This window comes from Copadichromis virginalis, linkage group LG1 (assembly GCF_057382275.1).
Source record: "Copadichromis virginalis isolate Kocher_CV1m ecotype Utaka linkage group LG1, C_Virginalis_male_GT1.1, whole genome shotgun sequence".
Taxonomy (NCBI): Eukaryota; Metazoa; Chordata; class Actinopteri; order Cichliformes; family Cichlidae; genus Copadichromis; species Copadichromis virginalis.
Genome location: NC_140618.1, coordinates 15,676,792 through 15,699,402, shown reverse-complemented (window position 1 = coordinate 15,699,402; position 22,611 = coordinate 15,676,792). Strand labels below are relative to the sequence as shown.

The 22,611-nt window shown below is 40.9% G+C and overlaps 2 protein-coding genes across 2 annotated transcripts; one reads left to right on the top strand and one right to left on the bottom strand.

The window, feature by feature from the left end:
- Window positions 1–114: 114 nt before the first annotated feature.
- On the top strand, window positions 115–5,945 carry drc8 (dynein regulatory complex subunit 8). The gene is made up of 7 exons (XM_085452421.1): window positions 115–373; window positions 573–663; window positions 2,640–2,712; window positions 2,923–2,999; window positions 3,492–3,534; window positions 3,657–3,723; window positions 5,098–5,945. The coding sequence occupies exons 1-7, from the start codon at window positions 349–351 to the stop codon at window positions 5,214–5,216; spliced, it is 495 nt and encodes a 164-aa protein (XP_085308547.1). The 5' UTR covers window positions 115–348; the 3' UTR covers window positions 5,217–5,945.
- A 732-nt stretch (window positions 5,946–6,677) lies between these two features.
- Window positions 6,678–22,131, bottom strand: adpgk2 (ADP-dependent glucokinase 2). The gene is made up of 7 exons (XM_085452399.1): window positions 21,806–22,131; window positions 15,772–15,931; window positions 13,194–13,384; window positions 12,997–13,093; window positions 12,761–12,897; window positions 10,123–10,259; window positions 6,678–9,664 (listed from the first exon to the last, which is right to left on the bottom strand). The coding sequence occupies exons 1-7, from the start codon at window positions 21,999–22,001 to the stop codon at window positions 9,101–9,103; spliced, it is 1,482 nt and encodes a 493-aa protein (XP_085308525.1). The 5' UTR covers window positions 22,002–22,131; the 3' UTR covers window positions 6,678–9,100.
- Between the last annotated feature and the right edge of the window lie 480 nt (window positions 22,132–22,611).

Below are 22,611 nucleotides of genomic sequence, written 5' to 3'. Positions count from 1 at the left end.
TTTGTTTGTTTTCAGTCTGTCTTATGTTTAAATGTGATACTTATAGATTAATTCGTAGAATAGTAACAAAATCCTTGGGAAAAAACCGTTATAGTATGAAAATACATTTACGTGGCTTCATTATATCAGGAACTTCTGACGGGGTCACGTTGTTGGAAGGCTTTTTTTTAACGACTTCTTCAGCATGACGGAAAAAAATAAATTAACTAATTAATATTGTGTTATTAGTAGCTCTGTGTAATTCGACAATGAAGGGTTTCTGGCGACAAAAAGATGGCAAACGTCAGAGGCGTTGAATAGGTGCCCTGCCATACGGTTGCTGGGCAACAGAAAGGCGACCGGACAAACATGGCGGAGAACAGCAAAAGTGCAGGTTGGTAATAGTAACTTTCATTTTCAGTTTGCTTACAAATTGAAAATATTGAGACCACAGTGAAAGTTTCAGTCTAGCTGAAACTCTGTGGTGACCCGTCATAGTGGCTGATCTTTGATGAAAGTATTGTCATTATTTTCTCCAGAACTAAGCCAGCTAAGCTAATGCTTCTCTATGTTTTCTTAATTTTGTCTGCCAGAGGCCACCGTGCTTAATACCAAGGTCCTCAAGAAGCTCAAAGGCGCTTTTCAAGCGTTTGACACAAAGTCTGACAACACAGTGGATATCAAGTGGGTAAAACAAGACAAGCCATTTACTTTATTACTGTAAAGATACTTAATAGGTACTATGAAGCTGATTACTATGAAAATCCAAAGGACCTTAAACGTTTTAACAAGTGCACAAGATGCAGTTTTGTGAGAAAATCTTGAGCCACCCCTCAATTCTTTGCATTTTGTTGTTGTTTGTTAATTTTTAGCAATAGCTCTTTCATTTTTATTCCAGTGTTGCACTTTTTTTGCCACCCCACGTAACACTTGCCTTTAGCATAAACAAGACAACTCCCTCAAGGGACAAGACCAGTGTTGTGTCAACACCAAAGAACTCAGCAAACTCAAAACAATTCAGCAAAGAACCTGTTTTAAAATTTACTGGTCACCTTTTATTAGCAGACTGTTGCAAAAACACATAATGTTTTTCCCATTTCTTTAGTTGAATCAGCAAAAAAAACAGGGATCTTAGTTTTATTTTGAAAACAGAAGTGCCATAGATATTTTTGATGTTTTTGAAAGAACTGGGCCAAACATCGGTGGCAATCATAAGCAAGTACAGCTGTATTTCAGTCAGTGGCAAAATTCCTGAAATTATGAATAAAGAAAAGTACTGACAGATTTTGATTCAACATGGAATAACATCTGATTGGTAAGAGGTCCCATTTTTCATCAACGAGTCTAACCCCAAACACAGCCGATGCAGTAACAGCATACCTGGATAGAAAAACACAAAATGAAACACTGTCTGCCTGGAGAACTATTCCTGAAGACTACAGAATTACAAAATTACAAGAATGCTTGCCACAGAGAACTCAGGCTGAAGAATGAAAATGGTCATACTAAACACTGACTTTCAAGAGAGAATTACACAGTGTCTTTATTTCCACTTATGAATGTACATGTTTCAATAAATTGCTGTAAGAAATATCCTTAAAATCTCACCAGAGCCTTGTGCAACCTGAGGAGCTCTAATCAGCCACACAGATGAAAACATCTGGCAAACAAATGTGCATGTCCTTTCTTTTCAGCGACAGTGCAGCGTGTTTTCTAAGCCAAGTGTGTGATTTCTATGTAAAATTAAACTAAATGGTAGAGTAGAATATTTTTAATTAGCATTATTAGAGGTCACAGCAACTTTAATTCCTAGGTATTTTTTTTTACTAACTTACGCAGATGCAGAAAGGTCGAAACACAGCTGTTTATTTAAATCTGCTCTCAGTAGGTTTCCTGTCTGTAAGTTTTTGAATTTCTCACTGGAGGTTTTAAATAGAGTGGAAACTGCACACAATGTGTCCTCCCTGCTAAAGTAACCAGATCCAAGTCGATGTCTGTATATAAACAGTCTGTATATCTTTTATACAGTCTGACAAACTAAACGTGGACTTGGACAGTTTAGGACATTTTGCTAATCTAAAATTGTTGGTCTGTCCAGGGAAAAACGAATTATTTAGGTTAGAGATTTGGCATTTAGTTTGACAAAAACAAGTATTTGCGTTTCTAACTTCATTTCTACATAAATAACATGAACTTGAAAGTCAAGTGGCCCAATCTCTGAGAGCTGACTACTCCTGGAGCCAGGATTCCAGTCTTTATTGTAGCCACACTTCCTTTTCTTTGTTTTATGTCCATCACATTTGCTGAGATCTACATAACTTGTGAGTTTCCCTGTTAGATATAGCATAGGTGTCCATCCTGCAGTGTGGACTTCTGAATATTAGAGGCAATGAAAATGTGGGACTCAGTCTCAAGACATACAAAATGCTGTGCAGTTGAGATTACGCAGCTGTTTCCACTGGTAAATTGTTTGGTTGAAGTGGGTTATTTGGACACTGGCTGTGAGAAATAAAGTTTGTGGTTTGTCTCAAGGCTTTCCACTGGCTGAGTGGGCCGTAGGACATTGCGGTGAGATGGTTCATAGCACACAGGAATTAGTGAAACTAACTGAAACTGTCCTTTTAAATACTTTTAATGCACTTCTTGTCATTGTTTTCTAGGGAGATTGGCACCATCTTCTATTCACTAGGTTTCTTTCCCACTCAGGCAGACCTACAGAAGTTCACATCTGAGGTCAGCACAGCATCCTCCCGTAGTCTGGTTCTATTTTGGAAGATCAGTAATGGGGTGTGCAAACAGGGTTCTGACATTGTGCATTTCAGTAATGTTACAGAATCTCCTGTGCCATTATGTGACTGTTATAAAATCCTGGGTAACATTAGAAGCATTGTTTTTGTTAGAAAATTCAAAGCAAACCCCAACAGCCTATTCCTGTGCAACCAGGTGGAAGATGAGCGCTCAGGATATATCCACTGGGACAGATTCCTCCCAGCCATGACTAAAGTACTACTGGAGGACAAGTAAGACAGTTCAGTTATATCATTGTATAAAGAAATTTCTGATTTCTGTGTATGAGAAGAAGGCTGAGATGCAAATAGGAGTTAAGTTAAATCAAATTATCTATTATACAATGTATTTTTCTCTTATACTGAAGGCACACATGAATGCATTTCATTACTAAGAGTTTTGTGATCAGTCTGGTAAACATTGTGTAAACCTCAGTACTCTATTTTTGATCAGTGGTGTTTCAGGTCGGGTTTGTTCACCACTCAGGAAATACTACATGTCAGCCTTGTTTAAATAATTTATATCTCTTGCTTTTACACGTGAGCTTTTCTGTGCCTGAAGCTGCTGAAGTTTAGATTCAGACCAGTGTTAGCCTTAAACTCTTAAACAAAGAAGCAAAGAACAGCCAGTGCTACATCACTGATGTAATGATTTGGACATTAAACTCACTGTTTGCAGTATTTGGCTTGTCATCATTTCATTACTGCTGTGTTATTGTCTGTTAGGTTCCCTCCCATCTCTGATGAGCTTCTGCTTCAGGCCTTTGAGGTGAAATTTCCTGCTGTTTCCTTGTTCCTCATATTGTCCACTTTTTGCATAGGGACGCTAGTCTGGCAGTATAGGCATGTGATATTTGCTAAAACACAAAGGCACTTACACTCTGTTTGCAGGTTCTAGACAAAGAAAAGAGGGGATACCTTGAGCCTGAGGAGCTGACAAATTACATGACAAAGGAAGGTAAAACTGAGGGTTTTGTTTTTGTGTGCAATTAGAAGTAGATTACAATGACACAGTGACAACAGCAATAGAGATTTCTTACTGAGAAATGATGTGATCTGCAAGCGAAAAATCAGCTTTACAAATGTGATAATTATTGAAGTGATAATGTTAATAGTAGAATGAGAGGCAGAGCCTTCAGACTTCAGGAACATCTTCTGTGGAACCAGCTCCCAGTTTGGATTTGGAAGACAGACACCCTCTCTACTTTTAAGATTAGGCTTAAAACTTTCCTTTTTGCTAAAGCTTATAGTTAGGGCTGGACCAGGTGCCCCTTAATTACGCTGCAATGCTTCACTCACTATGTGCATACAACCACTCTCTATTGACTCATTAGTTATTATTAAACTCTGTCTCTCTTCCGGATGATCTGATATCGTCGTGTTGGTGTTGTTCCTGGAACAGCATAGTAAATGTTGTTCCAGGATCAACATTGCAAGTGACCAATCACATTCTTGTGACGTTATTCTTTGGCACACCAAGCCATTTGTGCATTTATGAAATTCCAATGTTGCAAGGACAATATCAATGCTGCTTAGTGTTTATTAAAGGGTCAGGGTCAGGGTCCGTTGATCGGCGGACAGAGGCGGTTTCACGCAGCTTAAGTACAGTTTTTTGTTTTATGGCGGTTTTTCTGGAAGTCACAAAAGTATGACGTCACAACATTCTGATTGGTCACTTGCAATGTTGATCCTGGAACAACATTTACTATGTTGATCTGGGAACAACACCAACACGAGGATATCAGATCGTGCCTCTCTTCCACCCCTCTCTTTAATCCTGTCTTTCTCTTTTAACCTCCCACTGGTCGTCCCCTCCTTGAGTCAGGTTCTGCCAGAGCTTTCTTCCTGTTAAAAGGGAGTTTTTCCTTCCCACCGTCAACAAGTCCTTGCTTAAAGGGGGTTATTTGATAATTGGGGTTTTCTGCATATCATTCTGGGGCCTCTGCATTACAATATATAGCACCTTTAGGTGACTGCTGTTGTAATTTGGTGCTATATGAATAAAACTGAATCAATGTAGGCAACAATTTGTGTGTACTTCACAGTAAATACAATAGATTGGTCCATGGCTTCCTATGTTTGCTTAAAAATAATTGGCATTCCATTTAGTTTTACTTACACAATGTTAATTGCGTGTGTACAGATCACTTGATATGCACGGATTGTTTGAATTTGTTAAGTTGAATTATTTATACCAGTTTTGATGTACACAATTGTAAAATAATTTTGTGTTCAGATTGCTTGGTGTTTGTGTGTAGATTGGAACAAACATCTGTTTTTTCTCAGGTAGATCAGCACGTTTGTGACTTGATTTTTCTCCATATCATATCAGGTGAGCCGTTCACTCAGGAGGAGATGGATGAGATGCTGACAGCGTTCACTGACGAAGAGAAGAAACATATCTATTATAAAGATGTTATCCCACATCTGACTCTAGAGCGTAAAATGTAGGCAGCGAAACAAAGGTTGCTTAATCAGCCTGTTGGTGCAGCCAAGTATGAAAGCATAATGTACAAATGCCAAATGAAATGTATGTAGGCAGTCTGTATGTCACCAAAACTGTTATACAATATAATCTTTATGTCTGTTGTGATAAAGAAATTAAATGTGCATACTTCAACTGGATTCAGATAAGAATACCATAAGAGTTTGAATGCTCAAGCCCTCGTTCCTTATTTAAGAAATGTTAAAAGGTTTCTCCAGTTTGACATTAAAGGAAAGTCCAGTACAGTATGAAATTACTGGTGTGATGCACTCCAGTCTCTGTGAATGTTAAAAAAACAATCACTAAAATGGCTTATGTTGGGTTTCTGTGCAGACATAAAAGAAATCATGGTACCACTGGTGCTGTTCAAATGTTTTTCTGAGGTAATCTGGAGTTACAGAAATGAGCTACAGCTGAAGAAGCTGTATTTAAGAAAGCTGAAGGCTTGCTGCTTTCAGAACGTGCGCCCAAAATAGAGGGTGAGGGAACATGCTGGGTTATAAAAATAGCACAGGCTCCTCACCATCTCTGCAGTGGACTGCAAGTATGCAACACTTCTTTTGCATGGACAACATTCATTTTTAATCATTTGTTCATAGACAGAAACCTTGTAGTTATTGGGTTGGACTTTGTTTTGCTTTCAGAACTGCCTTAATTGTTTGTGGCATAGATTCATTAAATCACTAGAAACATTCCTCAGAGATTTGGGCATATTGATATGATAGCATAACACAGTTGCTGCAGATTTGTTGGCAGCACATCCATGATGTGACTCTTCTGTTTCACCACATGCCAAAGGTTCTCTGTCGGACTGAGATCTGGTGACTGGGGAAGCTATTTGAGTACAGTGAACTTGTGGTCATGTTCAAGAAATTAGAGAACTGAAATGATTTGAGCTTTGTGACATACGTTATCCTGCTGAAACAGCCATCAGAAGACAGGTACGCTGTAGTCATAAAGGTTGTCTGTGGAGTTTAAATGGTGCTCAGTTAGGACCAAGAGGCCCAGAGAGTGCCAAGAAAATATCCTCCACGTCATTGCACCACCAGCAAACATTTGGTACCAGGCGGGATCCATGCTAAACTTGCCTGTTGTTTAAATGTGGGCCTGTTGGTGCAGCCAGTGGACAAAATATGAAAGCATAATGTTTAAATACCAAATGAAATGAAATGTGTTAAATGTGAGGAGAGGAAACAACCTTCATCGCAGTGAATTATGTTGTGACAAAGAAGCTGTGATGTTACATCCAACAGTATTTGTTAACTAGTGTCTAAAATAACTTCTGAATTCAGCAGACTTTGTTCTTAGAATTGATTTTTTTTTAAAGAAAGAAGTAGATTATCTTCTTGTCTAAAATGTAGTTTGCAGCCAAAATGATTGTGAACATTTTCAATAAATGACCCCTAAAAATAAAAACAACAAATCAATGATTGCTTAATCAGCATTTTATCAGGCGATTCTGCATCAAATAGTCAAACATGCATGAAATAGTTAAACACAACATTGAAACATGGATGACATGACTTATCTAGAGGTTAGATAAGCAATGCGGTGGTGAAAACAACCACTTCACTATGTGAGCATGAACACATGCTATGGTTTCCATTCACAGTAAAAACACAACCCGTTACTCTTTAAGACATAAGGAAAGATCAGCCTATAGTGATAGAAAAAGTCTGTATTAAAGGTTCCCTTTTCGCTAAACCCCAAATGTAAAAACAGAATAAGGCTCATTATCTTTCGGTCAGTCAATCAATAACAAAACACCATGAAATCATTACAGCCGTGATACAGAGAAAAGATTTAAAGGGATATCCTGTTCTCTACATTTCCCTTTTTCACACTCTGTAACAAAATAAATGTGTTCCTCTTAAAAAAAAAAAGCATGTTTGGTAAAATTGATAAACGAACAAATAGATTAATCAAGAATGACAAAAAGTCCACTTGCATGTTGAAGTTTACCTGTGAAAGTGAAGGTGGATCTGTGGAAGGAATATGTGTGTGTGCGAGTGAGAGAGAGAAAAATAGCTGGCTATGATCCCAGTTAACTCCAGCTGCATCAGTAAATACAGGTTTGAGTCCAATCCCAGAAGGTAATTAGATGATTGTGGAGAGGCTGGGTCCCCCTTTCACCAAAAGATCATCTCAGTGGGGGTTTAAAGTAACAGGGATTAATATCTTGACTCTAAATCCAATACGTGACGCAAAGACTACATGAAGAAAATATGATTTGAGTGGTCCAGTATTCCAGACATTGGGGGTATTCATGATGCGCAACAGCATGGATTCAAGTAGATTGTTAATGCCCCTTTAAATAACAAGTGTTCCACTATATTCAGTCATATCACGTGACACATGTGTCAGGAACTTCACTGTTGCAACAACATTGGCTAGGATAGTCCACACTGGTTATTTGGTCTTTAAAGAGCCATAAAAAACAGAAGAACAAAAAATAATTAGAAAGAGGATGTAAAACAGGTATGACGAACTAACAGAAGAGCGACAGGAGATGGAAAAAGGAAAGGAAAATCAGAGCATGGAGGTAGAGAGGAAGATGTTTGACATCATGTGCAGCTACCAAAAGTGGTCTCTTAACATTGATTTTGCATTATTGCACTGCAACGGAACCACAGAGGAATGACAATCCACACACAAACACACCCAAACCACTAAGCACACTTTTCACATACACAGGGAGGAACAGGGCCTTTCTTTGCCTTTTCAATGCAATAGTAGGGGGAAGAGGAAGGATAGCCTGTCATTAAAAGAACATTTTGGTGTCTTTAAACCTGCACCTGGGATTACTTTGCAGCTATTTAGCGGTCAATATATATATTTTATCCCTACTACACCAAAGGACCGCAGATTTGGTCCTAGTTTCAAAAAACTTCGTAATTTTTCATTAAAATGCTTCAGATATTTTCAGTCATAGGTAGGTTCAAGTTCATCTGAAAATGTGTGTTGCACAAAGGCAGGTGAAGTCTAAAGCTTGTTCACTGGTCTGAGTTGTAGAGTTCAAGTGGTTGACAAGATCCACCTACTTCTGATTCTTCTGAATCCGTTTTCTGCATAGTGAAGCCCTGCATTTACATGACTTAAGGAGGATTTTATCCTTCAGCAGAAGTTGTGCAAAACAATTAAAAAGGCTACTAAAAATGCTGTACTATTTAAAAAGAAACTTAAAACCCTCCACAACCTACAGTTTGGCATCTGACTTTATCCATACCTCGTTCCTCTTTATCTCATATTGACTGAACATCTTCTTGTAAGGCATTGGATAAATAGAGGGCAGCTGATTTAAAATCAACGGAGTCAGATGATGGATGAGTTGACATGGAAATCCAAGTAAGAAACAGCAGGACTGATTTTGTTTAAAAAAAAAAGAAAAAGAAAAAAAGAAAAAAGAAATCCAATTGAGGTGATGTGCATGGGTTTCACACGCAGAAAAAGACAAGGAGAGATTAAATCAGTGATGGTTTAACCTAACTGATAAACTACAATAAGTCTAGTTAGCAGATATTTCACTTAATTACTTAAGTATAATTTTTGATTGCCTTTTCTTTGTATCGTTTTCAAAAATCAAACATTTGAAGGCCTAACCTGATAGATAACCACTGTTCTCCATCATCTGACTCCAACTATGAAGGATAACAATTTTCCTTAATGTGCACCTCAGTCTGTGAGACACAAAGGACGACTCATCAGCCTGATACCTGCGTCAGTTTCTGAAGGCTAGTGTGCATCACACCTAGATCAAGTTTCCAGAATCACGCGGTTCACTAACATCTGATCAGCACGACACACACACACAAACATACACACAGACAGACCACTTGGTGTCTGTCCTTCTCTAGATTTGCAGAACCAGGCCAGCAGCTGAGACGTTGTCCCCTCCACCTGCAGTCTGATAAACCTCAGTGCACACCAGCACTGGTGCTACACAGATGTCATAGTCCTCTTCACTCCAACAGCTGACAGGCCTGGTCTCCTGTAAAGGGATACGCTGGCTTCCCTCCTGTCGGCTAACGGAGAAAGAGTCGTCCATTATGAGCCTCGCCTTGCTGGGATCAATGTCATTAGAGCCACAGACGTGGCGGTTAGCTGTGAGCGAAGCCTTGGCAGTGGCTGACATGGTGTTCTTCCACTTGGAGCCACGAGTCACAATCATGGCTTGAAAAGCCAGCGTGTGGACATGGAGTCGGGTCAGTGGTTTGACTGTAGCTCGGGCACCATTTGCCCGACTTTCTGCACTGGCTTCCTTGTGGCGCTGGTTCAAAATGCGATAGACCTCCCTCATCTGGTCAAGAACAGTAGCTACACGAGGGTTTGGGTCTGACAATACGGTGATGTTGGAGCCTTTGAGCGAGCTAAGCAGGTTTGGAAGTTCCTGCTCATTCATCCCCAAAGAGTCCGCCTGGAAAAGCAGAATTAAGGTAACTCGTTAAAACCGATTTTACTATTTACTACTTTTACATTTTCATCAGGTCTGCACATGTGTGTTGGCTGCTTTGTTATGCTGAGTGGAATAAACTACAGCCTTTGTGTTGAGTGCACAAAGAAAACCATGGCTTTGAGGTCTAGCCACAACAATATTCATTATGTGTTTACAGTATTGAAGAGGCTTGATTATGGGGCAAAATTTGCACCTTTGAAAGCAGCAGAACATCGCATTTCTTCAAAATATGATTATGCAAAAGTGGAAAGCAAATACAGCTCCCACTGAGTCAGCCTGCTTTGCTTTGAGTTTAACTAAGCAAATCTTCCTGGCATCCATCTATTTTCACAAAGCTGACTCATTCTGTTTCTGTAAATAAACATTTTACTTCTTCAGTGTTGGTGATATCATTTTGCTCATTGATCAGTCAAACATACATGGGGAATGACGTAGTGGAGCAGGTCTTCCATGATGCTCTCTTCCACAAAACTTGCCATTTCAAAATGAATTCCAATTTGAGGGGATGAGGAGGAAAGCAGGTGTCCCAGACGGGAGAGGAGGGCTTCTCTCTCACCTGAAATGATCCAAAATAGGTGGAAGATTAAAGAAGAGTTGTAGACGCTGTCAGGCAGATCGCAGGGTGTCAAAAACAAAACAGAACAAAACAAACAAACAAACAAAAAAAACAAAAACAAAGAGAAGCGAAAGGGTACAGTGATGTTAAAGGAAGGAGCAACTCAACAGGAAAGACAAAAGGGTAATGAAAGAGTGGAAAAACAGCAGAGACATGGAGGAAAACAGCAGACCAGAAGACAAAGGTACTGTCAGATCAAATAACACACAGCTGATCTGCTGTGCAAACAGCCTGGCTCAGAGGGGGAAGCTGGTTATCAGCCTATGATACTACCTCTGTGTTTTGTTCTTCTTTTGACATCAGTTCTTACATACAGTGGGGCAAAAAAGTATTTAGTCAGCCACCGATTGTGCAAGTTCCCCCACTTAAAATGATGACAGAGGTCAGTAATTTGCACCAGAGGTACACTTCAACTGTGAGAGACAGAATGTGGAAAAAAAAATCCATGAATTCACATGGTAGGATTTGTAAAGAATTTATTCGGAAATTAGGGTGGAAAATAAGTATTTGGTCACCTCAAACAAGGAAAATCTCTGGCCCTCACAGACCTGTAACGTCTTCTGTAAGAAGCTTTTCTGTCCCCCACTCGTTACCTGTATGAATGGCACCTGTTTGAACTCATCATCTGTATAAAAGACACCTGTCCACAGCCTCAAACAGTCAGACTCCAAACAGCCATGGCCAAGACCAAAGAGCTTTCGAAGGACACCAGGAAAAGTATTGTAGACCTGATCTGGGAAGAGTGAATCTACAATAGGCAAGCAGCTTGGTGTGAAAAAAATCAACTGTGGGAGCAATCATCAGAAAATGGAAGACATACAAGACCACTGATAATCTCCCTCGATCTGGGGCTCCACGCAAGATCTCATCCCGTGGGGTCAAAATGATCATGAGAACGGTGAGCAAAGATCCCAGAACCACACGGGGGGGACCTGGTGAATGACCTGCAGAGAGCTGGGACCAAAGTAACAAAGGTCACCATCAGTAACACACTACAACGGCAGGGAATCAAATCCCGCAGTGCCAGACGTGTTCCGCTGCTGAAGCCAGTGCATGTCCAGGCCCGTCTGAAGTTTGCCAGAGAGCACATGGATGATACAGCAGAGGATTGGGAGAATGTCATGTGGTCAGATGAAACCAAAGTAGAACTTTTTGGTATAAACTCAACTCATCGTGTTTGGAGGAAGAAGAATACTGAGTTGCATCCCAAGAACACCATACCTACTGTGAAGCATGGGGGTGGAAACATCATGCTATGGGGCTGTTTTTCTGCCAAGGGGACAGGACGACTGATCCGTGTTAAGGACAGAATGAATGGGGCCATGTATCGTGAGATTTTGAGCCAAAACCTCCTTCCATCAGTGAGAACTTTGAAGATGAAACGAGGCTGGGTCTTCCAACATGACAATGATCCAAAACACACCGCCCGGGCAACAAAGGAGTGGCTCCGTAAGAAGCATTTGAAAGTCCTGGAGTGGCCTAGCCAGTCTCCAGACCTCAACCCCATAGAAAATCTGTGGCGGGAGTTGAAAGTCCGTGTTGCTCGGCGACAGCCCCAAAACATCACTGCTCTCGAGAAGATCTGCATGGAGGAATGGGCCAAAATACCAGCTACTGTGTGTGCAAACCTGGTAAAGACCTATAGTAAACGTTTGACCTCTGTTATTGCCAACAAAGGTTATGTTACAAAGTACTGAGTTGTATTTTTGTTATTGACCAAATACTTATTTTCCACCCTGATTTACGAATAAATTCTTTACAAATCCTACCATGTGGATTCATGGATTATTTATTTATTTTTTTCACATTCTGTCTCTCACAGTTGAAGTGTACCTCTGGTGCAAATTGCTGACCTCTGTCATCATTTTAGGTGGGGGAACTTGCACAATCGGTGGCTGACTAAATACTTTTTTGCCCCACTGTACAGCTATCACCAAATGTGGCCAAAATCCAGCCAACTTCAAGTGTCACTGGTCAGTATGCTTAACTATGCTTAAAGCCCTGAGCTTTCATAGACACTACCTGATAAAGGTGCATGGGATCATATATCCACAATCTCCTGATTACAAACCCTCAACAATTTGCGTCACTGTGAGAACAGCTCCAGGTAACAGTGATACACAGCTGGGACATTTCGTGTCCTGCCTCTAGCACGCTCTACTCAGACACCACCCTCGTGTAAACAAATTTGAGCATTTCCAGTAGTGAGAGTTGACAATCTCAACTCCAGACAATGACCCAAATTATCTACCAACTTTGTCCAGAGTTCATATTTAAGGTGAAACCTCTTTCCTTTTGATAACTACAATTAGTAGAATTTTAATCTCCAGGTGATATGAGAGAGTAACGCTAACCTCAAACTGCTTTGGTTAACCCAGGATAATACGTTCAATGTCAGCGAGCCCAACTGTGCATCAGAAAGAAGGGAACACCTTTCTTACCTGACCGGAAAGGGAAGTTGTCCATCATTTGGAGCCCTCCCACCACCAGTAGGTCAGGTTTGAAGTCTATAAGTTTCTGAGCAAACTCCTCCATAGAGGACAGGTAGGGGTTATTGGCATCGCTGTGAATGATGTATCTACAGAACACAAACACACAAACGAAGTGAACAACTATCACCTCAGAGCACCGTGTACACACGCACTCCACGCTTCTGATGCATCTGTATGACACCTACCTATTGGCTCTACGTGAGGTATAGCGCCCCCAGCGGGCACCAGTTGGATACTCCAGAATCAGATGAATGTCTGGCTCATCTATCACTTTACCTGCCACTGAGGAGATAAAAGGAATATCACAAAGTACATAAAAATTACAAAACGGAAATTTCATTCAAAGTAAAATGGATGCATCACTTTGTCTTATTTCGAGTACCTGTAATGTGCTGCGACAGGACATCAGTAAAATCGGTGCTGAAAGTTCCCCCTAGCAACACATCACATCCCTCGGTTGCCATGCGACTAGCCATTACTGGAGCATTGCCGCCAACTGACCATCTGTTTCCAGGTAAGTCACGGGCCCCCTCGACCAGCTCGCTAAAGAGGGTTTCATTTAGCATAAAACGCCTGTGGGAGAAGAAAAAAAACTTTGGTTTAAACTGTGAAAGTGAAAACTGACATTACTGTGATTTATGGTGCTTAAATTACATTAATAACTTTCCACAGAATGAAAAAAACAAAACTACAGCATCTGCCACTAATATGATCGCTTAACTTCTTTCCTGCATATTGATATGTCCTGCACCACCCTGGGTTAAGAGACTGAACCCCAAGTTGCTCTACGATCTAGTGCTCTAGTGTGTGAATGTGTGTGTGAATGGGTGGATGACTGGATGTGTAAAGCGCTTTGGGGTCCTTAGGGACTAGTAAAGTGCTATACAAATACAGGCCATTTACCATTTACGATGATTTCATCGGAGTATGAATGTGTTTATGAGTGTGCTTTGATTGTTCCAGCGCTAGCAAAGCTCTATATAAGAACCAGCCTATTTACCATTTATCCTCACATAAGTCTCTTGGCATCCCAAAAGTCATAGAGAAACCCATTCTGACCTTCTCTATACTTTTCCATCAACACTCTCAAACATCACATCTTCAGTGCTCTCTGTCAATATGAGACGATATTGCTGCTGTCTGATCATCACCATCTTAACCCACTTTCAAGAACTCTTTCTCATAGCTTCATCGTATGGCTCACCAGCTTTATCCCTCTGTAGTTGCTACAGCTTTACAAATCGCCCAAGTTCTTGAAAGTTGGTATCGTTCCACTGCCATCTCTACTCAACATCTCCATACCTCCACAAGTGTTTTATCTGGACCAACTGCCTTTCCTCTCTTCATCCTCTTCAAAGGTTCCCTCACTTCCTCCTTACTAATCCTTTGCAATTCCCCACACACTCTTGCTGTCTTCTCTCTCTGCTCCTTAAAGTACCTCTTTCAGTCTTCAACACACTCTCTTCAGTCATTAGTACATTTCTATCTGTATCCTCCACAATCCTGAAACAGTGCACATCCTTTCCACCTGGATCTTTTCCTTTCCACCTCCTATGCCACCTCTCTCTTCCTAAACACCTAGACTCCCAGTACTCCCACTGCTGCAATGCAGTGGGAGACGAAGGCTGAAATATATTACTTCTATATCCATCCTTTTGAGCATTAAAAGTGGGGTGATCATAAAGAAAAGTGCAGTAGGACCCTCACTAAACATACAATATGATCACCCTCAGGATGCCAGAATGCTGGATATCAGAATGAAACAGCATGAGGACTCGGCTTGGTTGCCAGATAATTGCATCTCATTCTTGCTTATCAGTTAACGCAGCGGTCCCCAACCTTTTTTGCGCCACGGACCGGTTTGTGCCCGACAATATTTTCACGGACCGGCCTTTAAGGTGTCGCGGATAAATACAACAAAATAAAACTAGTACCGATACTGAAAAAAAAGATTGATTCATAACACACGTGAAAAGACCCAGGAAAACCGAGTTAACGAAAAAAACGATAACAAAATAACGCTAAAAACCGATAAAAACCCTGAAAACCATACATTTCACACCCGAGTCTCAACTCTCGCGGCCCGGTACCAGTCCGTGGCCCGGGGGTTGGGGACTGCTGAGTTAACGCTCACACAGCAGCTTTCTTATAGCCTGAAGTCACAAATATAAATACTTGTTAAAACTTTTTTTTTTTAAAATGCACATCTCCAATGATAGGTAGAACAAACAGCCGTAATAACAAAGCACCCTTTCAAAATAAGCATCTTTATCCAGATAAAAAACAATTTTCTCTTGTTCTTTGAACATATTATTAGACATTTATTCATTTAGATTAGATGCTTCAGAATTACTCTGCATGGTATTTACACAAAGTCTAAATACATTCAGTCATTTGGCTGCCATTAAGAACGTACAATCCCCAAAACGGGCAGTATAAGGACCAGAGAAATAAGTTTAAATGTTAAAAAAGACACAGTTTCTGTCTCTAACAGAAAAGTCTTAATTCATGTTAGCGCGCATTCTTTTTCTATGTGGGTTCCTGCTGATTCTGTAGTCTTGTTGCCCTTAGGGTGTTTTATTCCAGACAATGAACAAGAGCTCACAGGCGCCAGAACACGAGCAGTCAGCAATGACTGAGCAGATCAGGGAGATTAATTCAACTGTATTCTCAAGACTTAAAAAGCCTTTTCAAACATAAACAGCAGCAAAAATGAAAAAAAAAAAACAAAACAAAAAAAACTGTATACTTTCAGTACAAACACCTCAAATTCCAGTTTAAGATTAAAAGGAAAATTCAGAAGAAAAAACTCAGAGCACCGATAGGACTGCAAATATTTGAATAGCCACAATTTTATTTATTCAAAGTACATGTGTATCTATGTGTATATACTCAAAATTTGCTTCCAGATCTGGACCTCTACTTTTAAATGGGCTCATCTTCACACAGACATCACTTACTCTGCAGCTGCTCCTGGTGCAAAGAAATATGCAAAGCTCTGAGCCAGCTGCTCCACATTTTCTAGGTAGTCATGATGCAGGGGCTGGTCTGTGGGCTGGATGCCTGTTTTATTAAGCAGTGACACACTGTCTACTATCAGGTCAACACAACCTCCAAAACCTGTGAATGAAAAAGAGAGAAAGAAACTCAAAGAGGCAATATTCATTTGGAAATCAGGACAGGGAGAACACTGGTATGACTAGTCACACTGCTTTTACCTTTGTGCTCCAAAGCCACTAAAATAACCTCACAAATCATGTAAGGTGTGCCCCAACTTCATCAGCATTTAAAAGCAAACTAGACAACATTCCTGCTTAGCCCTTGAGTTTAGTTGCAGGTTGAATTCATTTTTAAATTTTAGGCCTTTTCTATTGTTACTGGACTACACTTGACAGTGTCATTTCTCTTCCTTTTACAGGTTATAACCAGTGTTTTTTGTTTTTTCTATCACTGTTTATAATAACAATAATAATTTTCCTTTTTACTATATCATTGCTGTTTTTTTGTATTGATGAAGTTTTACGTTATAAACATGGTGCCATGCTACGATTTCTGTGATAGCATATGCCGTATGAAGTACGTGTGTTTTTCCGCCTGAAACAAAATGTGCTAAATATATACAATTTTGTTTGAAAATAAAACATACTAAATAGTGAGAAATCCACACAACCTGCAGCTGCTGTGCCCAGTACGGCTGCATTTATCTCCAATCACAGCTGAAATAGTGACACACTGTCAGAGTTTCAGCTGCTGGATCAATCATATGTCCCATCAGCAGATATAGAAGCTCTGAGCTTCACAGATGCCGGTCATGTCTGAACAGGGGCCAACGCTTCAGGCAGGCAGGCAACTTTGTCTGAATTTGCAACCCTATCTTTTTTTCCTGCTGTAGCTTCATATAAAAAATATAAAATAACCTTTTGGGATACAGTTAGATTTGCTTTCATAAGGTTAATATGAATATGGTGCATTTTATAGTCCTTCAGGACCCTGTCACAGAAAGCAGGTTTAGTGGAAACTCAGAGTTTGTTAACCCTGAGAGGAGATGAGTGAGTTTACTGTTCCTGAAACAGAGCCAACTTAACCTAACCTGTTCCCCTATATATTTTATTGAACAGAGCTTCTCTCTGAATGTTCCCTCATGCTGCACCTGCACCATCTCTATGACACCATTTCATTTCCCCCATTATTACAGTCAATGTCAAAGCTGTTTACATCTTTACAAACAGTTAAATGCTGGTTAATCTTCTTATTAAATCAATCATGAATGTAAGGATAACAGTGGACATCAATGGGCACTGTGGATTAGCTCAGAATAAAATAAAGAAGTTGCCCAATTGTTAGTTAACTTGCACTGCACATTTTGTAATCCCTGTTACAATAAAACTAACTTTTATTGCACTTTAGGCAAAAAAAAAGAAAGAAAAAAAAGCCAAAAAAGATCAAAGATCAATAATTTCTCATGCTGGAATAAATGATGCTACTGTTGTTGTCTGCGCCACTTAAGATTCTTAAATGGGACTAAATGCAGTTTAAAGTGAGATTTTAAAAACAGGCTAAAGACTGGATGTTGAGCAACATTTTGAAAAGCTGCAATATCCGAAAAGGATTTGCACCACTAAATCAACAAAAATCTGTCTTCCTTGTGCTGTGGAAATCCAAAAGTCAGTTTACAGCTGAATAATTATATTTAAGAAATGTAAAATGTCATATTTGGTCACATTTTTAACCATTTATCTGTCTATGAAAAATCAAGAGTGGGTAACTGATGACTGAGTGGACTGGTTGAAGTTTCATCTATTTCTGGAGCTGAAAACTCAAAGAGTTAATTAAGACAGAATTTAGAGTTAGCATTTGTCAAACCTGTTTCTGGGTCAGGGCTCAGGTTAAGTGTCAGTAAGCCATTATTTATGTTGTACTGTTCAATCCTGCAACTAATAGCAATAAACGTTAATCCATCCCTCATGGCCAACTCTGCTCTGATACGAGTGCTCAAAATAACAGACTCCAGCACTTTATTTAGCGTTAGCACAATTGAGCAGCAGCATCAATAACAGCCTGGTAGCACACCCGGACAGTGTCTTTATTGCGGCTGGGGATTTTAACCACGCGGACCTGAAATCTGTACTTCACAATTTCCACCGTAATGTGAAGTGTGCTACCAGAGGAGATAGAACGTTGGACCAGGTGTACACCAACATGGCGAATGCGTACAGAGCCCAGGCTTATCCCCACCTGGGTCTGTCAGACCATCTCTCCCTTCTGCTACACCCAATATACACACAAAAGATCAAGAGCACTGGGATTACAACCAAAACCGTGAGAACATGGCCGCAGGATGCTATTCCGATGCTTCAGGACTGTTTCCACTGCACAGACTGGGATGTATTCAAGGTGCAGGACACTGACAATCGTGTCGCATTGGACAGTTACACCTCCACTGTCTTGGACTACATCTGTTTCTGTGTGGACAATGTAACAACTTGGAAACGATTCCGTGTGTTCCCTAATAATCCACCCTGGATGACACACGGAGTTCAACAACTTATTCGAACAAGGAACAACGCTTTCAAATCCGGGGACCAGGAGGCATACAGTGCTGCCAGGGCCAACCTGAGAAGAGGCATCAAGACTGCCAAGCAGCAGCACAGGAGGCGTATCGAGGCCAGGTTTGAGAACAACACAAACCCAAGGCAGGTCTGGGAGGGCATCAGGGCTATCACGGACTACAAAAGAAGAACACCATCACCCTCAGCCGACAGTTCTACTCTGGCTGAGGATCTAAATCTCTTTTATGCCCGTTTTGATAGGGAGAACACCGACCCTGTCCTGTCCCCTCTCCCCTCAACCGACCCTGCTCCGGTCCTGAGCACTCATGAGCTGAGGCGTGTGTTCCGGAGCATTAACACCAGGAAGGCGGCCGGGCCGGATGGAGTGCTGGGCCGGGTGCTAAAAGACTGTGCTGCGGACCTGGCGGACGTCTTCACCTCTATATATAACACCTCGTTGTCCTGTTCACTGGTACCATCCTGTTTCAAAGCAGCAACCATCGTTCCCATCCCAAAACAGTCAAATGTCACATGTCTGAACGATTTCAGACTTGTGGCACTCACCCCCATTCCCGCCAAATGCCTGGAGAGACTGGTCATTAAACACATCAGAGCTGCTTTTCCACCATCCCTGGACTCGCACCAGTTTGCATACAGGGAGAACCGGTCAACCGAGGATGCGATCGCCACAGTGCTGCACACATTACTGAAGCACTTGGAACACAGGAACACCTATGCACGGCTCCTCTTTGTAGACTACAGCTCGGCTTTTAATACCATCCGGCCATACAAACTCCGTCCCAAACTCCACCAACTGGGACTTAACTCCTCTCTGTGCAACTGGATTGTGGACTTCCTCACTAACCGTAGACAGAGTGTCAGAGTGGGTAAGAACACCTCTTCCACCCTTGTGGTCAACACCGGTGCCCCTCAGGGGTGTGTTCTGAGCCCTCTGCTATACACTCTCTTCACCCATGACTGTATTTCCTCCTGCGCGTCCAATCTCATTGTTAAGTTTGCAGATGACACTACAGTGCTCGGACTTATATCCAACAATGATGAGACAAACTATAGGACAGAGGTGCAACAACTAGAGTCATGGTGCCACGACAATAACTTGGTCTTAAACACCAAAAAGACCAAGGAGATCATTGTAGATTTCCGGAAGAGGGGTCATAACAACCATCTGCCTCTCTTCATTGGCAGTGAGGCGGTGGAGAGGGTGAGCAGTTTTAAATTCTTGGGGGTAACTGTGACCGAGGACCTGTCCTGGGGCAACCATATCACCTCAGTTGTACGGAAGGCCCAACAGCGCCTCTACTACCTGAGGAGACTGCGGAGCGCACACATTCCCAGATCTCTGATGTTGAACTTCTACAACTGTGCCATCAGCAGCGTTCTGACGTATGGATTTCTAATGTGGTTCCCCAGCTGCACCAAGGCCGATCAGCAAGCACTCCAGCGGGTGGTGAAAGAAGCTGGCAGAATTATTGGAACAAGTCTGCCAGAGATCAGTAATATCTTCCCCACTCGCTGTCTGAGGAGGGTGCACAGTATCCTGCGGGACCAACATCACCCTGCGCGCCACCTTTTCCATCTGCTGCCCTCAGGGAGAAGGTACAGGTCTATACAGGCCAGAACATCCAGACTGGCCAACAGCCTGTATCCACAGGCTGTGAGGCTCCTGAACTCTCTGCCCCCCTCTCACGGACAATAACCATATCCAACTTCTTAATAGCAATGAACTGGTCTGCATTGGTGCATCATATCTTTATTCTCTTCCCCCTCCTGCCCTCCCCCTCTTTCTTAAATAGATAACTACCATATCTGATATCATATCTCACAGTACAATAATATTGAATGGGTTGCATTGTTGTATTTTGTCATGTTTCTCAGGTCTTTGTCTGAATTTCTACAAACATTATTGCTAAGGATTGTCTTATTGCATTGGAGTCACACTGGGTTAAATATGTACACTTGGGTTTTAAGGGGTATTTATTATTTTCTTCTTTTTTTTGGGTTGTATGGAAGCCCCAAACGCAATTTCATTGTTCTTGACAATGACAATAAATAAATAAATACTAAAATACTAAATACAGCACATGTTGCCAGTATGTTGTTGTTTATTTTCCTGGTTATTTATGAACCCTTTTGGCACCATGAAAACAAGCTTTTACTTATAGTTTGTTCTAATTTGATGTGACACACAAACACATGCAACTAGTCAACAACAGCAACAAAAACAACAACAAGGCAACAACAAGGCTGATTCTGATCTTTTGGCAGAAATTTCTTATAATCGCATTTACATCAGGTTGTACTGTTGCTGAGCTTATTGGTAACCTATTGGGTAAAGGCTGGACAGACAAGTTGATTCTTATTGAGTGTCTGTGCGATGGTCCAAAGCACAAGGTTTTAGGACTTGCTCACGAGACAAAACACTGGATTACTATAAGAATACCAGAGCTTACATCACATGAGCCTGCACAGTTGTTTTTAAGAAGTTCAAAGTACAACCAAGGGTTTTGCTGCTTATAAACTTCTGGCAGGTAAACTCACAAGACTGTTCAAAACATCTTAACTATTTATTTCTAAGTGGGGTTTGTTTACTCAAGCATAAATAAATAAATACTCTAATATATCTTTATTATAAAAAGGCCAAAAATAAGAGGAAAGTGGACAGACATCTGTTATTTAAGATAACACAAACACTCTTCCTTAATGTCATGCAGAGAAGTTGTCATTATATTCATAATCTCCCCAAACCATCTGTTTTCATCCAGAAAAAAAACCCCAAGCTCCAAAAAATATTAAGCTTCCTTTGCTAGTTAAGTAGTGTATATATTACTGATAACTGCAGATACTGCCCCACCTTACACATTACTGAAGTGAATGTCATAATTGGCTCAAGTCATTGTTGAAATCATTGGATGCATCCTTACTGGAAGATAATTACCAAACAGGAAAACAGCTAAAACACACACAAAAAAACTGATCTTCTGTTTAAAAGAAAGTGGAAAAGTTGTATTTTAATTAAATATATTTTCCTTTATATGCCAAACGCCAAACCTGTAACCCGGAGCACACTCATTGAGACTTTATTTCTAAGCTGGAACTAATCATCTTATCTGGTGACCACCTTTCATGGTTATTGCCCCTCCGCACCATCTATTCAGGCTTCAACACACAACCTTATTTATTTCCATAAGAAACCCCTAAATGTACTTTTCTCAGTTTACTAAAGTTTGACATTAAATATGAGGCAAATATTATCCACTGCGTTAACAACTTATTTTCTGTTAGTGAATGCGGGCAGTGACTAATGTTACTGTTATTCTGGCGCCGTTTACCTGATCGATCATTAATCCACAAACCCCTGAAATTAGGTTGCACTCATACAGTCTATGGTTAGGCTAGCCACCGTTAGCTAGCTCGTAACGCTTACCAATCGCTACTCTGGGTCTGGCGACGTTATTCATCCCCACTTTCTGCTCAGCCCGGAGCAGGGAGGAAAGGACTGTGTCCAGTCGGTCGTCCAGCACTGCATTCTGGGGTGACCGGAACCAGAGGGCCAACACAACCACAAATAAGGACACGACAGACCCATATTTCACCCACGGTACCCTGCCTCCCGCCTCCATCGCTCGCTCTCTTGCTCTGTGTACAAGCGCTCTCTCCCCCTGCGCTGCAGCTGAAAAGCTGTGCTCTAGGTTGTCTGTTTTAGTCGCCCGAGTGTCCCGGATGTACCTTAATGGGGCGGATACCGAACAGTGGATTTTCTGCGATACTAAGAAAAATCACTTCAACTGCATTTTTGTCTCTTTTACAAATACCCCCCCCCCCCCCCCAAAAAAAAACAAACAAACAAACAAAATCGTCGCTTCAAATTCTGTTTTAAGAGGTGCTGTTTAGTTGGGGAACGGGAAACGCTTACGTGGAAAACTAATGAGGGGAGGGACGTGGACGGGTTTGTTTTTGCTGACAAGGCGGAAGTGGCTCGTTTGTCTTTTTTTCAGTTTAACAGTTTAGCCTTTGATTAAAAGTTCACTACACAATTATTGCGGCGAAAACGATCCTAAATATGTTTTTTCCAAATCTATTAAAAAGCTTCATGAATTGGATAATGGATCCGTTATTTTATAATTTTCTGTTATGGAGACAAGAAAATTAATAAGTAATCAAAATTATACTTTTCTAACTATTTTATAAAAAGTTATATGGTGCCATTGTTAAAATTTGAATAGCAGAGTT

Excerpts from the sequence above, each read along its gene's own strand:
- drc8 (XM_085452421.1), top strand. The coding sequence starts at position 349 with ATGGCGGAGAACAGCAAAAGTGCAG. Across the intron at positions 2,713-2,922 it reads TACAGAAGTTCACATCTGAG|GTGGAAGATGAGCGCTCAGG; the intron begins GTCAGCACAGCA and ends CTGTGCAACCAG. Across the intron at positions 3,724-5,097 it reads AAATTACATGACAAAGGAAG|GTGAGCCGTTCACTCAGGAG; the intron begins GTAAAACTGAGG and ends ATATCATATCAG.
- adpgk2 (XM_085452399.1), bottom strand. The coding sequence starts at position 22,001 with ATGGAGGCGGGAGGCAGGGTACCGTGGGTGAAATATGGGTCTGTCGTG. Across the intron at positions 13,385-15,771 it reads GCACCAGGAGCAGCTGCAGA|GCGTTTTATGCTAAATGAAA; the intron begins GTAAGTGATGTC and ends CTTCTCCCACAG. Across the intron at positions 13,094-13,193 it reads CCTGTCGCAGCACATTACAG|TGGCAGGTAAAGTGATAGAT; the intron begins GTACTCGAAATA and ends TTATCTCCTCAG.